Source organism: Ictidomys tridecemlineatus, chromosome 3 (assembly GCF_052094955.1).
Source record: "Ictidomys tridecemlineatus isolate mIctTri1 chromosome 3, mIctTri1.hap1, whole genome shotgun sequence".
In the NCBI taxonomy this organism is placed as follows: Eukaryota; Metazoa; Chordata; class Mammalia; order Rodentia; family Sciuridae; genus Ictidomys; species Ictidomys tridecemlineatus.
This window is the reverse complement of record NC_135479.1, coordinates 44,514,308-44,531,910: the sequence shown is the minus strand read 5'-3', so window position 1 is coordinate 44,531,910 and position 17,603 is coordinate 44,514,308. Positions and strand designations below refer to the sequence as shown.

General features: G+C 44.7%; 1 protein-coding gene across 2 annotated transcripts in view; it reads right to left on the bottom strand.

Annotated features, from left to right (window-relative positions):
- Positions 1–16,039: 16,039 nt before the first annotated feature.
- The window catches only part of Vps53 (VPS53 subunit of GARP complex), a 138,160-nt gene continuing 136,596 nt past the window's right edge, over positions 16,040–17,603 (bottom strand). For both annotated transcript variants that reach the window (XM_021728147.3, XM_005327885.4), the window contains one exon: positions 16,040–17,056. In XM_021728147.3, coding sequence (XP_021583822.1) covers positions 16,886–17,056 — 171 coding nt within the window. In that variant the 3' untranslated portion in view covers positions 16,040–16,885. The remainder of the gene's footprint in view (positions 17,057–17,603) is intronic.

Sequence of the window (17,603 nt, the reverse complement as noted above, 5' to 3'; positions counted from 1 at the left end):
AGAAGAGGCTATGCTTGTGACACTGTGGGCACCACTCCTCTGCCATTTACCAGGTACTGCTTCCAATGCTGCTGGAGGCCAGAGGGCACTATGATTCCCAGGTGCAAGGTTTATGAGGCCTGCTTGTCGCAGAGTGGCCCTCACCCCTTCTGGTTGCACTTGTAGGTAGCTTCCTTCATGCCTGCCTCCTGCTCTAAGATTCAAACTTGAACGCTGCAGGGCTAGATCAAGAGACAAATATTAGTAAAATAAATACCTCTTTAAATTCCAAATCCCTCTTCCCATCTCCTAAGCCAGATCTATCCATTTGACTCTTTTTCTTAAGATTTCTCTAAAAGGGTTCTAGATCCCTGCACACAAACAAACTGTCTGAGAGCCTGGTGTGGTGGCTCATGTCTGTAATCCTAGTGATTTGGGAGACTGAGGCAGGAGGATGGCAAGTTTGAGGCTGGTGTCAGCAACTTAGTGAGACTCTATCTCAAAAAAAAAAAAAAAGAAAAAAGAAAGAAAGAAGGAGAGAAGAAGCTGTCTGAACCTGGGGATGATGGGGTGTTCACCTTCACCTCCAGCTGGGACCCCCAACCTTCATTAAATAGCACCCAAATCCCATCCTAGCACCTTGCTTTTTAAAGACTGAAAGATGGCCTCTTCCATTTACAAGGATGACAGCTGACTTCCTTAGCATCCAGCTTGATTGCCTGGCAGCCTTGTGGGACCAGAACTGCTGGGAAGAGCGAAAGGGAAAGAGCATACTTGTTAGCAGCTGTTAGAAATCAAACTTTCTAGAATATCAGAAACAATCCATACCCCAAGATAGGACTTCAGTCTTGAAACAGGATGGATATGCAGAGGGACATTGAGGACTCAACACAGGACTGTTCTTTTTATACATTGTACTGAAAGAGCAGTCTAACAGGAACCCATCCTGGCCTCCCATCATTACACACTGACTTTAGGGAACCTGAGTTCTGGGTCCTTATTGGAATGTTGCAGGACTGGGGTGTACCTTAATGGTAGAGCATGGGTTTAGCTTGTGCAAGGGCCTGAGTCTGAGCCCCAGCAACACACACACACACACACACACACACACACACACACACACACACTTACCAATATTCTGGCTTCTGTAGATGGTGTGGGCTCAGTTTTTTAATTCTGATCATCAAGTGTCTGGAGTGTGCCAGGCAGAGTGGGAGCACAGAGAGGGCTCTACCCAGCCTGGTAAAGGGAGGGAGGTGATGTCTGGGGGAGACTCTTGGAGGCCGTGGAGCCTGAGTTTCCCTATAAGAAACAGACAATCAAAGAAGGAAGTGGGGACTCAATCCAGGCAGGAACAATAGCATAGCAAGGGTTGGGAGCTCTAGGGGCCCCTTTGCTTATCACTGAGTAGTGGACCAAAGGCATCATTTGCACCAAACATGGCTTCACAGCCAATCTCGGGAGTTCTTTGGTGGCTGCACACAGAAATACTTTGGCTGTTTGATCTATGGGAATAAAGGCTGTGTTGGAATCCAGTCATAGTTCCTGGAGTTCATCTAACTCTGTTAGTCAGCTTTCTGTCACTGTGACAATACCTGAGATAATGTAAAAGGAGGAAGGATTTATTTTAATTTGTGGTTGCAGAAGTTTCAGTCCACGGTCACTTGGCCTTGCTGCCTTCGGCCTGGGTGGTACAGTACACCATGGTGGGAGCGTGCATGGTGGAGGAGGTCTGTTTACCTTATGGCTGCCAGGAAGCAAGAAAGAGGGAGGGGAAGAGAGAGAGAAAAAGTCGAGGGAGGGAGAGAGAGGGAGACGGGGCTAGAGTCCCAATATCTGTTCAAAAGACAAACCCCAAACCTCCTTCCGTTAGTCTCCACCTCCTAAAGGTCCTACCTCTCAATAGTGCCAGCTGGCTGGTGACAAAGCCTTTAGCATACAGGCCCTTGGGGGATATTTAAGATCCAAACCATAATACATTGTTGGACCAGATCTGAAATGAAGCTTCATGGCAGAGTTTTGGTGGTCATCTTTCTCCTCTGGCTTAGCTTCCTTAGGTAGGGAACACTGCAGACCTGCAGAGAGCCCTAGGTTTAATCCTTGTGGAGCCGATTGGCTCCACTCCTGGAGAGGCACTCTGCAAAAGCTGTGCATTGGTGACCAGGGGAAAGAGAGTGAGGGTGGCTTGCTCAGTACCACTGTGCTTCTGGCTGGAAATGCCAGGTCAAGTGCACAGTGATGAGCTATTAGGACTCCTTTGGTATCTGTAAAGAGTTTGGTTCTGTGACTATATATTCTAGCATATAAAAGGTTAATGATTCTTACATTTATTTATTTTTAACTAAATTCGATTTAGTTCATAGGCCCCCAGGTTCTTTCAACATTAGAAAACTGTCTTGCTAGGTCAGAGTAGGTTTTTATCTTCTGGATGATGACCCAGTGGCTTCTGGGAAATTACTGCTCCTATCTGTCTCTTTCTGTTCAGGTGGTGTCTGGTAAGGCTTAAATAACATCCTGGCAGCAAGGGGTGGTTGGCAGTGCCAGGTCCACGGATGTCTTTCTACTTCTCTGGCCTCTACTAAGGTATAATTTGTTCTGCTGGCACGCCATCTCTTTTGATGTCTGTATGTCACCTCTTCTGAACTCTAGGTGTCCCAATTCAAGGTCTTTCCCAATGTATTGGTCCTTTCACTACTTCTGGGAGTTCAGGGGGCATGGGAACTCTCAGTAACTAACCCTGCTCATGATGGAGAGTGGGGATTCTGCAATCCACACTCCCTTAGGTCTATTTGCCTGGACAATTCCCTCAGACCCTTGTTCCCTTCCTCCTGCCTGGTTGAACACAGGACTTCTCTACAGGGCTGTGGTCTTCCAGGCTAATTGTTGAAAACCAGGGATAAGGATTGTTCTCAAACTGATGGAGATTTCTCTTACACTGGGGATCAGCCCAGGCTGGTAAGGCTCTGTATTTCTTCTCGGTGTTTCTCGGTGTTTCTTTTTTTAACAGCTAGTCACAAATCAGTGTTTTTGTTTTTTGTTACTGAGGATTGAACAAAAGAGCACTCTACCACTAAGTGACACCTTTAGCGCCCCCATCCCATCCCCATCCCACTCCCATTGCTTTTTAGAATTTTGAGACAGTGTCTTGCTAAGTTGCCCAGGCTGTCCTTGAACTTGTGATCCTCCTGCCCTAGCCTTCCAAGTAGCTGGGATTATAGGTATGTAGTACTACCACACCTGGCATTTTTTCTTTTTGATGGGAAAAAAAAGTTAATATCAAGATGTACTATCTTTATGATGATGGAGGGTACTGTACGCAAAGTCCTCCAGGATTTTGATACTTAGAATATAAAGGCACACTTATAATAAGAAGCATAACTAAACAGCATTCTAACACTTTTGCATGAACAGCCATGGCTTTCAAGACTCACATTTCTGCTAAAGAATTTTAAAAGTCTATACATGAGTTCAAATGCAAAGAATTCAAACAATTCTGTCTTTACCATCTGTACCTCGGGACAGGGATGTAAGACCATGTGCCCGCTGCTGCAGTAATGGGAGAAAGACTAGAGGTAAGAAAGAATGAGGAAAATACCCATTTATTTATTTACTTATTTTTGCAATGCTGGGAATGAAACCAGGAGCTTGCACATTTTAGGCAAATGCTCTACTACTGAGCTACATCTCTACCCCAGAAAAATACACATTGTAATATCTAATTGTTATCTTACTACATATAAAAGAATGACCATTGATCTCATGAGTGAAACAAGAGAGCATGTCATCTGAGAGCCCTGATGGGAGGGAAGCCATGGGTCTTTTTCTCAATAGACCTTGAATGCAGAAGCTGTCCTGCAAGACACGGTACAGGCTGGGTCACATTTGTTCTTGAGCAATGAAAACCAAAGGAGAACTTCTGCTTACTGAGTTTCTAAAGCTAAATCTGCAATTATGTCCTCCATCTCAAGAAGCAGGAAAAAACATCTAGGGTGAGTGAGGATGTGGAGAAGTAGGTACCCACACACTGTCAGTGAGAGTGTGCAAAAACCACTTTACAGAGGGTATTTAGGCAAGAGCTGGCAACATTTTAAATGTGCATGTCCTTTCATCTTCTTAAGTGGAAACATAACAATTTTAGGTAAGTATTCTGTAAAAATGTGAGCAAAAGTAAGCATAGAATTTACAGAAAGATTTTCACTGATGATATATTTTTAAGAGCCAAAAAATAGAACAGCCTATTGTGTATTGATTGATAGGAGACTGGCTGTCTCAGTCTGTTCATGCTGCTATAACAAAATACCACAGACTGGGTAATTCACAAGTGATAGAAATTTATTTTTCACAGTTCTAGGGGCTGAGAAATCCAAGATCAAGTTGGTGGTAGACTGTCTGACGAGGGTTGCTCTCTGCTCTGAGAGGGAGACTTGTTGTTAACTTGCTACATGGCAGAAGGCAGAAGGGCAAATTGGGATGAAGAGATCTCACACTCCCATTGCACTTCATTATAAAATCATTAGTCCCATTCATGAGTGCTCTGGCCTCATGACTTAATCATCTCTTAAAGTTCACTCTTAACACTATCCCATTAACAATTAATTTTCAACATATGAATTTTGGAGGGATATACACCATCAAACAATAGCATTGGAGAAATAAAGAGTGGTATATCTGAACTATGAAACCGACACAGCCTGGGGCTAGGCTCAGCGGTGGAGCGCCCGCCTAGCATGGGTGGGACCCAGGTTTGAGCCTCAGCACCACATAAAAAATAAAGGCATTGTGTTGTGTCCATCTACACCTAAAAAACAAATTAAAAAAGAAAGAAAGAAAGAAATGAAACTGACACAGCCAGTAAAAAAAAAAAAAAAAAATGAGGGTTAGCACACACCTGTAAACCCAGCAACAGGAGGTTCAGGCAGGAGGATCATAAGTTGGAGGCCACCCTGAGCAACCTAGCAAGAGCCTGTCTCAAAATAAAAAATTAAAAGCTGGGTGTGGTGGTGCACGCCTGTAATACCAGCAGCTAGGGAGGCTGAGGCAGGGGGATGGTGAGTTCAAAGCCAGCCTCAGCAACTTAGCGAGGCACTTAGTAATTCAGTGAGACTCTGTCTTTAAATAAAATACAAAACAAGGGCTGGGGATGTGGCTCAGTGGTTAAGCACCCCTTGGTTAAACCCTCAGTACTAAAAAAAATAATAATAACAAAATAAAATAAAAAGAGCTGCAAATGTAGTTCAGTGGTAGAGCATCCCAGTACAAAAAGGGTGGGGGGGAGAGAGAGAAGGACAAACTCCAGTATCTCTCTCTCTCTCTCTCTCTCTCTCTCACACACACACACACACATACATATGAGTTTTATATATGTTGAGGGATTATATGCTCAAGATATATTGTTAAACTGTAGAAAAATATATTAATATTGATTTTTTTAAAAGAACCCCTCTTTCCCTTCCCCAATATAGACACAGAAAGTTCAGAAAGGAAAAAAAAGTAGGACTTTTGGTATGTTGTTTTAAACTTGAATACTAATATTGTACTTCATTCTATTTTTGTCTCAGCCTCCCATGTTCCTGGGATTATAGGTATGAGCCACCACACTCAGCTTTATTGTACTTCAAAGAACAAGCAAACATTATTACTGCATTTTTTTTTTAGTACTAGGGATTGAACAGGGCACTTTACCACTGAGTATACATCCCCAGCCCTTTTTCTTTTATTCTTTTTTAATTAATTAATTAATTTGCAGTACTGGCGGAGGAACCCAGGGATACTCTACCAAATGAGCTACACCCCTATTCCTTTTTAATATTTATTAATTGATTAATTTATTTTAATTTTTTCAGTTGTAGTTGGACAGTAGTTGGACACAACGCCTTTATTTTATTTATTTTTAGGTGGTGCTGAGAATCGAACCCAGCACCTTACATGTGCTAGTTGAGTGCTCTACCACTAAGCTACAACCCCAGACCCCTTTTTAAAATTTTTATTTTGAAACAGGGCCTTGCTAAGTTAATGAGGCTGGCCTTGAACCTTCCATCCTCCTGCCTCAGCCTCCTGAGTCCCTGGGATTACAGGCCTGTGCCACTATACCTGGCTTAGGTTTTCTTTTGATCTTTGTGAGTGGTGTTGATATAATCCATAATGAACCATCATTAACAATTTTATGATAAACTCATCATATTGGCTGACAAGAGTGGTCCAGGGTAACTGACTAAGGTTTCAAGATTGAGGAACTAGGGAAGGAAGCGGGTAACATTTAGAAGTAAGGAACTCAGGAAGGGAGTTGAGATGGCACATGTGCGCCAATGATGGGACCTACAAGGTGGACTGACCTCAGAAGTCATATTTTGCTGGACAGCCAGTATGTTTTCTGAAGGAGGCTGGATTGGAAGCAGCTGGAGGCTGCAGACTTAGAGGCCTGGCCATGGTGAAGGCTCTGAAGGAAAGGAGGGCTGGGGAAGGAGGCCATGTAGTTCTGGGGCAGGAAAGGAAGGCATGAAAGGAGTGAAGGGAGAATTCTGGGGTGCATGCGAGCTGATAAGAAGAGCATCGATGACCTTCAGGATTTGCTGAGATGGAAGCCGAATGCCCAGGAGAATGTAGGTGGGATGGAGGCTGTGGACGTCTTGTTTGAAATGCTAACCAAAGCTAGCAGAAAAGTAGAGGTGGCTGAGAGGAAAACAGGACAGAGGGAGAATGGAGACTCCTGTTTACTTCAGCAGGCAGCAGAGGAAAGGAGAGCGGGCCTAAGGACCGTGAGGGCAGAACAGAGACCCCAGGGCAGCCCAGCTAGGGAGAAGGGAACTGGGACCCAGAAGTGGGCTCTACAAAGGTGACTTAGGCTTTGCCATCAAGTCTTCTTTCATGGCAAGGGAATGAAAGTCTTGGGGCCTTAGTATTTCATCTGCAAAAGGAGGGACTTTGACCAAAGACCCCCAAACAAAGAAAGCAACATATCACCCAACCCTGATGCTCCAATTTAGAACTTTCCAAATGGACAGCTAGAACCAGTGCTTTGGAGTGTAACAAGTGCCCAGCTACTGAGCCCCTAAAAGCCCTTGGGGCTGCAGAGAGAGGAAGGGGTCTTTGAAGCAGCCTCGGTTCCCAGGTCCATCACCTGGGGCAGGCAGTTCCTTCTAGGCAACAGGATATATACTGTCATGTCTATGTTTCAGTTCTGAAAAGGCTGAGAAGCACTGCATATGCAGACATTCAAGGCCTTAGGTACAATATTTGGGGCCTGTGGAGGTTTTGGAACAAGAGTCTGCTTCCTTTCAAAGATTACCCGAGCCCCTTCACCTGAGCCCCTTCCTTCAATTCTGGTTTCACCATTTTGTTCTTAGACTCCTCAGAGCTCTTCTTGTCCTTTCCCAAAGGGAGGTGGCTTCCAGGGCTGTTCACACAGCATTTAGGTGACAATTCAGGTGCTGTTGTTAAATGGGTGGTGCACTTCAAATGAAATGGTACTCCTTTGGGTACTGAGGGGATCATGCCAAACCTCCTCTTCCCCTATGGGGTCAGAAAAACAAACAGTAACATTGTTTTAAAGAGTAGCAGCTTTCAAACTGACAGAGGGGAAAACTCTAGAATTCTTCAGGATCATTTGATGGGGGGGAAGAGCCTCTACAAAAGTTTGATTCTAGCTTCACTTTTTCAAATGCATATTTTGCTGAATACAGGGCTCAGGCTCACGCCTATAATCCCAGCAACTCAGGAGGCTAAGGCAGACAGGAGAATCGCCAAATCTGAGGCCAGCCTGAACAACCTGGCAAGATCCTGTCTCAAATGTAAATAAGTAAATAAATAAGGTTGGGGAGGTAGCTCAGCAGTAGAGTGCTTCTGGGTTCAATTCTCAGTACCCTCCCCTACCACCAAAAAAAAAAAAAAACCACCCAAAAAACAAAACCCAACCAACCAACCAAACAAAAAAACCTATTTAGAGGTTGGGAATGTAGCTCAGTGGTAGAGCATTTGCCATGCATGTGTGAGGCACTGGGTTCGATCCTCAGCACCATATAAAAACAAATAAATAAAATAAAGGTATTGTGTCTGTCCACAACTAAAAAAAATATTAAAAAAAAAACTATTTAAAATCTGCCCTAAAAAATAGACATTAACAATTGTTAACAACATAGCATGCATCCTCCAATGTGTCACAGGGTGGATCAGCTGTTGAAGACCCTCAGTGTGACCTCCTTCTGCTGCCAGGGCTGTTAGTCTTCACAGACTTTTGGAGGTCTCTTGATTCCTTGGAAGCAGGGCTGTTTAAAAACTGAAGAAAAATGATACTATTTCTAAGTTGTTAACTGGACCAAATCAATATTTCTCTGTTCTGTGCAACCAAAGCAAACAGAAATAAATTGGATGCTGGGATTGATGCATGTAAACTGTCATTCATAAGCTTAGATTTTTAAAAAAAATATTTATTTTTTTGTAGTTTTAGTTGGACACAATAACTTTATTTTATTTATTTATATGTGGTGCTGAGGATCGAACCTAGTGCCTTGCACGTGCGAGGCGAGCACTTTACCGCTGAGCCACAACCCCAGCCCCCATAACCTTAGATTTTAAATGCTTTCTATTTATTGAAATAGTTTCAATATTCTTACTGATTTTCTTTAAAAACTATTTAAGCTCATAAATATACTAATATTTTTATATCTATTGTGTATAATGAGGGTTCCATGGGAAATTTGGTTTCATAAACTTGAAAACTAGGGGTTTAGTACAAGGTGCCAGGATGATGGAATGACACTGGAGATAAATCCTGTCTCTGTTCCTTCCTGGCCACACAGCCTTGGGAATGCCACTTTCCCTCTCTGAGCCTCCAGGTCTCATCCACAAAATGGAATTAATCACTCCTACTTAATAGGGGATTTAAAAAAAAATTTAGTTACAGATGGACACATCTTTATTTTGTTTATTTATCTTTATGTGGTGCTGAGGATCGAACCCAGTGCCTCACATGTGCTAGGCAAGCGCTCTACTGCTGAGCCACAACCCCAGTCTTTAATGGGTGATTTTGAGCCTGTGAGATTATGGATGAGATTCAACCCTTTTATCTCCCATCCCCTCTTTCTTATACCTTCATTCCCCAAATATATACAGATAGCATCGAATCATCTAGACCTAATCATGATTAAAGAGGATATGCAGGCTGTACACAGCTGGGCCCTGCAGCCAAGGCCCAGGGCTGAACCAATAGGGGCCTTAACTCTGGCCGGCACCCTCCTCTGCAATCCAGCTCACTTCCTACAGAGACAACACTTGGGATCCTTAAGAGTTAAGCACAGCTGGGCACAGAGATTGTACGCCTGTAAGCCCAGCACCTCAGGAAGCTGAGGCAGGAGAATGGAAAGTTTGAGACCAGCCTGGGAAATTTAGCAAGACCCTCCTCTCAAAATAAAAAATAAAAAGGACTGGGGTTGTAGATCAGTGGAAGAGCACCCCTGGGTAGGCTCCCCAGTACCAGGGAAATTAAACACTGTGCCTGGGGTGCCCTAAGCCTGGGTAGGAGATTGTGGGGGTGTCTCAGTGTGAGCTGACATTTTCTTCACACAGCCCTTGGTAATTTTTCCACTCGCCTGCGAAAGCTCTTCAGTGGTTGCTCCAGTGGGCCCAGGCTCAAGCTTCTTTGGTGAAGAAGCCTGTGGAATGCAGGCTCTCTGGCAGCTGGTATTTCCCCCTCCCTGAGAAGCGCCTTCCTTTTCCATCAGCACAAAGCAGACAGACACCAGAAACTGGTGTTTCCTGTCACCATCTCACCTGGTACTCCTATAACTGGTGAAATGCTTTACAAATACTTTTCTTGGCCCCGGAAGTGGAAGGAAGTTTGTGAAGAAGCTGTTTTTAATTTCTCACTTGCTGGAAAATTACCCCAAACAGAAGGAGGCACGGAAACTGTGCAAATTCCATTGCATTACTGAGCAGAAGCTACCAGAGCCCTCAGACCAAGTGAGAAACATTCCTAGGGGACAAAGTTTTTAATACTATTTTTATTTATTTTGTGGTGCTGGGGATCATACCCAGGATCTCATGCATACTAGGCAAGGGCTCTACCACTGAGCTATATCTCCAGCTCAACACTATTTTCATTTTAAGGTCACTCTTATCATCCCCCATTCTCTGAATCAGTAGTCCTCAAAGGGGACTGAAAGAGCCAGGCAGGAACTTTGTTGCTGAATACAGGGATTCAGTTCACCTTGGGAAAGGTCTAAACTTTGAAAGGCAGCTGTAAAGTAATCCAAACCATCTGTGATCCTCAATGCCTATTTGTTAGTACCAGCAATTGAAACTACTGGGCCACATCCCCAGCCCTTTTTTGTATTTTATTTAGAGGCAGGTTCTCACTGAGTTGCTTAGGGCTTCACTAAGTTACTGAGGCTGGCTTTGAGCTCTCGATCCTCCTGCCTCAGTCTTCTGAGCTGCTGGGATTACAGGCATGTGCCACCCATGCCCAGTTGTCAAAAGGAGGATGAGACTCAGTGCCTAGTGCCTGCTGGGCAAGCACTCTACTACTGAGCTACATCCTCAGTCCACAGACTGGCTATCTTAAGATAATTTTGCTTGTTTTTTTGGACATTATAGGTTAAAAGGGTGGGTGAGGGGGTGCAGGCAAGAATTCTGTCCCTGCCAAGAGTCTAGTTTCGGACATGAGACACCATACCCAAATAATCTGTTTGGAAGGAAGCTTTGGCAACCGTTCTAACTTGCTGGCAGAGGAAATGGGCCCCATTTTTCACCACAGGTGGCCCAGCCAACAGCACCAGGAGGAAACTCTCTTCTGTATCTGCAGGTTTATCCCTAAATGCTGCGGAAATAGCAGCTGCCAGAGTAAGGAAAATACAGAGTACAGTCTTTTCAAACTCTTGAGTAAGATGGATATCACAATCATGACCTAAAAAGGCAAAGACTAGATATTCTGATGCTTGCTGCGGATGCAGCTTGCACACACAGCAGGATATGTTGCCACTTGGCCATTTCATTAGTCAGCCCACGTCGGGTGACACAGCAACCCCCCCGGGCCTGCTAGCCACAGACTCTGGCTCCAGAAAATGATAATGAACACTTCACATTCCCCACCGCCATGTGGCTTACAGAGCCATACACATGACTGGTCTCATGTGACCTTCACAGCCCTATTAATTATAACCCCCTCTCACAGATACTGAAAGCTGAGACTCAAGAGGATCAATGACTCGCGCAATGCCAAGGTGCCAGAACCAGACCCGACAGCAGGACTTCCGTGGAAGTTTGCCTACCCTGTGTGCTTTCTTTTCTTTTCTTTTTTTTTTTTTTCCTAATACTTATTTTTCAGTCCTCAGCAGACACAACATCTTTGTTTGTATGTGGTGCTGAGGATCGAACCTGGGCCGCATGCATGCCAGGCGAGCGTGCTACCGCTTGAGCCACATCCCCAGCCCCCCTGTGTGCTTTCAAATGGACACATTCTTTATAGGCCACTTCTCCCAAGCCTGACTGTGTAGGTGAGAAGGCAGAGAAGTGGTAGGTAAATCATCTATCACAGCCTTCCAGGGTGGGAAATGAGGAAGTGTTTCTTTGCCTATTGGACTGATCCCTGGCTGCCCTACTGAAGTGGGGGAGCTGGTGATGACAAACAATGAAAACTGGGCAACGATGTTGAGGCCAATCTAACGGAAGTGGTGCCATAGACCTTCCACTGTTGAAAGAGATATCAGACTTCTCAAAAAAGTTTTCGTTGCAAAATGCCCACCCTGTAATGAAGAAAACAAGATTAACTTACTGTATACAGGAGAGGAATTGCTCGTTGGTCACATGGGAAAGCAGGATGTGACTGGGACAGGAAGTGTAGGGAAGGGAAAGGTAATGGAGTAGAAACTCAGAATACAAGGAGATACCAAACGAGAAGCAGAACCCTTTATACATACTCAGAGAGGCTGCCCCACCGATGGACAGACCAACACCTGGCTCGTGAGCTGCCTCGATGTCCTCTTGTGCATTGCTTCCTTAGATCACCAGGGAAAGGGTCTCTACCTGCTTCTTCACCAGGAAGCAGGCAGTCGCTGGGAGGGGAGCCTAAGGTTCATGGGCTTGCTAATTCTTTCCTATAGTCCCTTCTGTTTTCTGTCAGCAGTAGGGAAAGACATTCTAGCAAATGACATCCAGTAATGCTTTAATTAACTGCAGTATTTTGTGCTCCAATATGCACCAAGAAATCACTTCCAGATGGGCAAAATGAAAGATATTTACACAAAAAAGTAATTCCTTTATTTTAAAGCAATTTAGATCTCCCAAAGGTGTATAACTCTGAGGGTCCAAGAGGCTATTTTGATGAATGCTAGGATGGGACTGGAAAATTTTATTTAATATATAAAATGCAATGGTATTCCTTACATCTGCATGGATTTTCATGAGTCCATGTTTCCAAGGCTAGTGCTTAAATGGCCCAATGCAGTCAGTTCTAAACATTTTATTTTTAGGAATGTCTGACTTGGAGTAGACAAAAAAGTGTGGAACACTTGCCTTCACCTTCAAGCAAGTTAGTTATTTTGAGACTTTTCTTCCTAAGGAGAGGAATTACATTTCCAGCTGTTCACTTCTGGCATTTCCCCTAGTATTCTGTAAACAGGGAACCAAGCTTCCTTGTTCAACAGCAATTCAGGAGGAGCCCGTGGAACATCCCCCACATCGGGCAGCAGCCTTGGGCCTGCTCTCCCACCCTGTCTGCCCTGTCACTGTTACATCTGTTTGATCCACACCAAGGCACTACCTAGACATGAGAAAATAGGCACCTTCTGTAGGTGCTGGACAGAGACTTGGGTACTGGCTCTTTGTTCTGCCAGAGAGGAAGGTTTTTATTTTTGCTTTTCAGCACTGGGGATTGAACCCAGGGCCTCACACACTAGGCACCACCAGAGAGGAAGGAGCAGCATTAGCTTCAGTTTCAGAACCCAACTTGGAGATGTAAACTTCCCTGTCTATTGTAGCTCCCGCTCTACGGGTATAGTCCAAACAGGACTTCTCCACCCTGGCACCTCTAAGCCAGCTCTCCAGGAAGCCTCTCCATAATAAGAGCAACACTGAATTCTTTAGCGATTTATAATTTATCAATATTTATTTTAACCATGAGGAGACTTCAAAGTTGTTTTTGTTTTTAAAGAGGCTAGAGAGCTGTGTGCAATGGCGCACGCCTGTAATCCTAGCAACCCGGGAGGCGGATGCAGGAGGATTAAAAGTTCAAAGCCAGCCTCAGCAATTTAGTGAGGCCCTATCTCAACATAAAAAATAAAAAACATCCAGGGATGGGGCTCAGTGGTTAAGCGCCTGTGAGTTCAATCTCGGGTATCATCATAAAAAAAAAAAAAAATTAAATAGGCTAGAGAAAGTAGGGGAGGAATGGAAATAATATTCAAGGTTAGTTGAACTAGTTATCAGATGCTGCTTTAATCAATCGCTACTCCTTATGTACATTGCCATCATTTTTGGGAGGTATCGGGGTTTGAACTCAGGAGCCCTCAGCCACTGAGCCACATCCCTAGCCCTATTTATATGTTATATAGAGACAGGGTCTCACTGAGTTGCTTAGTGCCTCACTGTTGCTGAGGCTGGCTTTGAACTCAGGATTCTCCTGCCTCAGCCTCCCAAGCCATTGGGATCACAGGTGTGACACTAAGCCCAGCTGGAAGATTGTGTTTTAATGTGCAGGTTTCTGGATCTTTTCTCTGTATATTCTAATCCAGTGGGCCTGGGCAGGATTTGTTTTTAAAAAATAGGAACCATTTAGGAAACACAGTGTCAAAGGTCTCCTGTTGGAAGCATTTAATGGGCACCCAGTGCCTGTTCCTTCTGTCATTTTTAATTTTTTTTTTTTTGTACTGGGAATTGAACCCAGGGGAGTTTTACCACTGAGCTATACCCCCAGCCCTTTTTATTTTTTGAGACAGGGTCTCACTAAGATGCTTATTAGGGCTTAAGTTTTTGAGATTGGCCTTGAACTTGTGATCCTCTTGCCCAAGCCTCCTGAGTCACTGGTGTTACAGGTGTGTACCACTGCACCTGGCTATGTATGTTATTTTGAAGTGGCAATAATAAATAAAGCTTCTATTTGACGTTTGGTCATCAAAAGAGGAAGATTATTCATCAGTACTGAATGAGAGTGAAACTCATGGCATGTCCTAAATGAGTTTGAAACTAAAGCTGCTAGCTGTAAGCAAAGACCACTGTACTGTAGTTACACTCAGAGAACCAGAAAAATATACATTTATGAAAACGGGCTACAGGAACCCTCTAATAAAGTAAATTTCTCTGTATTGCAATGGTTCTTAGCAAAGAATAAACCTCACACAGTCAGTCATCTATATCTGTGGATACACAACCGTGGATTCAATCAAAAGTATTTGGAAAACAAACAAACAAAAAACAACACTTAAACTGTGCCTACATGGAATAAGTACAGATCTTTAAATAACACAGTACAACAACTATTTGTGTAGTATTTCTACCAAGTTAGGTATTATAAGAGGTCCAAGAGATGATTTAAATTATACAGGAAGATGTGTTTAAAGTGTAGGCAAATGCTATGCCAGTTATATGAGGGGACTCAAGCATCTGCAGATTTTGATATCCACTGGAGTACAGGGAGGGGGTTCTGGAACCAATCCTCCGTGGATACTGACAGACAAATGTAATCACCTATGGAGCTTTTAAGCCTACACGCCAGGCCCCACTGCAGACTTACTGAGTCAAAATCTCCAGGCATCTACAATTTTTTAAAAGGGCCCCAGATGATTCTGATGCATACCCCCAGGTGAGAAACATGCTGTCTCTCCAGGATGCACACCCGGTATTCAGTCCCCATCAATGAGACACTGAACATAACTCCAACTGACATCTGTTGGCTCCTTGGGGATTACTGACAATGTAATAAATCAGGAAAGCAACTTCCCTGGCGGTGACCACCAACTGGGAAAAACAGCAGTCTGACATCTCAATGCCATTATAGAGATGTCCAGAAAAATGACTCCTCATGAATGAACTAAAAAGAGAAGTGTGGATCTGTAAACACTGAAGAGTGACAAGAACCAGGTGCAGGAGTCCACTGGCTTTCCCAGCCTCCCTAGGTCAATGACAGATGGCTGAATTGGCTGTGCTGTTTGGAGACTGGCCCACCACCCCTTCTTTCAATTAGTGCATATAACCTTACCAAAGCAACACGATAGCACAGAGGAATCCCTCTTAGACTGAGCCTCCCAACCCCCTCCCCACTCCTCCTGCCCTTCTCTAATCTTGAATCTTCTCCTAACAGAGCTCAACTAAAGGCCATATCTCTTCACTACTGATTTTCTTCTTAGTGTTTTCAATACTTCTACTAATTAGCAAGGACAGGCTGGAAGCTAATGAAGAAATGAAGCTCTGTAGCTGGGGGTGTGGCTTAGTGATAGAACATGCCTCACCCAGCATGCCTGAGGCCTTGGGTTCCATCTCCAGCACAGGGCGGAGGTGGGGTTTCAAACCTGGAACTAATGGACAGGGTCAGAGGGGAGGAGGGAGGGAGGGAAACAGTGTGGAATAGTATAAGAGAATTAGGGAAACTACCTGGTATGGTCCCTGTCCTCTGTGTGTAGGATGATGCAGGGGACTGAAGTGGCTCTATAGAGCAATTTTCTGCAAAGTTCTGCTGCTTAGAGCCAGTGGGTGGACATGAAGGGCAGTCTGGGCCCAGGCTGTGTTCTGGGCCAGGCCAGTTCTGAGCTTGGCGAGTAAGGTCAATCTTGTGTTCCTGGTATCCAAGGACCCAGGTTCTCTCTCATTAATACTGTGATGTATGCACTGTACATCACCTTTGTTGTTTCAGGTGACTCTGGAGAGTTCTCTGGATTTGAAAGTGAATGAGCAGGAAGGACATCAGATAGTACAGGCTATCTATTCCCTCCCGTAGTTCATCTGCAGGAAAAAACTAGGAAAGGTTTTCCAAGAGAACTTCCTGGTTTTCCTATACAGAAGTCAACTGCTTCCCAAGAAGTTAGGAACAGAGTGAGAATAAAGAAATGGAGAAAATAATCTCACATAACACAGTGACTGTGCCAAGCAAGACCCACTTGTTATTTTTTACAGGGTTCGGTGCCCCAGATCTTGCACATGCCAGGCAAGCGTTCTACCACTGAGCAACACCCCAAGCCCCAGAACCCTCTGTCAGATCTGGGACTGTCTCCTCGCCAGGTCAGCAGCCCCAGCCTGGTCTGCTTCCAAGGCTTGGTTCATACAGTCCTCCAGAGTGACAGACACAGAGGGCCTTTCTCCTTTGGAGAGTAAAAAGAAATGAGAGCACAGGAAACTTGGCCATGTCAATTAGAAGGTACCAGGAAACTGTGATTTACATGGAAAAGTGCACATGCTTCCACTGTCTTCATAAAGGGTAGTACTAAACCCTGTGATCTGGCAGTCCATTCACTCAACCAATTCCAGGAACATTCTCAGCGTTCTGGCTGCAGAGGTGACCTCCAATAGTTGCAGAAGGGGGAAGGAGCAAGATCCAGGCTTCCTCATCCAAGTTGCTGGACAGGCATGTGGCAGGGAGTAGGGCCCAGGTGTTGGAGGGTATGGCTGCCACGGTGAGGCTACAAGAGCCAATGACAACTTGACCTTCAAGGGCAGCCTGGAAACAGCAACTGAACCACAGGGGCCTTTCACCCAATGCTGCCTCCTTGGCAGCAATGAGAGATAATCTAAACTGCCTTTATATAACCCAGCCGTTACTCAGCTTCTCCCACTGGGACAGGAGTTCAGACAGGGCATGGGAGAGACACAGTAGCAACCTCAATGTCCCCAAAACTCATGACTGAGGATATAAGAGTCACTGAGTAGGGGAGGGGTACAGGGGTACTTGGGGCTTCCAAGAACTGGATTCGGTGTCCCTCATGTGCTCCTAAAGTCTCTTCTTAATTAGTTTCTCAAGTTTGCGGATGCGAGATGATTCCTGCTCTGGTGTAGGAGCCATCAGGGACAGAGAGCTGGAGCCATCTGCCCCTGAGGGCGGGGTGGGAAGTCTCTGGCGCAGGAGTTCCAGCATGTTGCTCTGCTCACTTCTCTTCAGCCCCTGAGGGTGGAAGAGAGAGGAGAGTTAGTGGTCAGGAGGTGGCTCTGCAATAGCCCAAAGAGAGAGTGCACCTCTGGGTCTGCTGTTGGCATGGCCTCTACCATCAGCACAATTATTTCAGGCTAAGGACAAAAGCTTTCTTCAGATAAATTATCAGCCTTCAGTAGTAGCCTGGGAGAAAGTGGAGGAAGGAAATAACGAAGGAATTGGGTAGGAGAGAAAGAAAGGTTGGAGAGGAGGACAGGTAAAGATGGAAGAATGATCTTCCTGCTCCTTCCATTCTGTCCTCTCCTGAGCAGTAGCTTCCAGGCATGCAGGGTGGTCCAGAACCCTGAAGCTAACATGCCCAGGACTACCCTCCTGGAATCCAGGTTGCAGAGAGGACTAGCAACATGGATTTTTTTTTTTTTTTTGGTACTGGAGATGGAATCCAGAAATGCTCTACCACTTATCTACATCCCCAGCCCCTTTTTATTTTTTAAAGACAGTGTCTCACTAAATTGCTGAGGCTGGCCTTAAATTTGTGATCCTCCTACCTCAGCCTCCT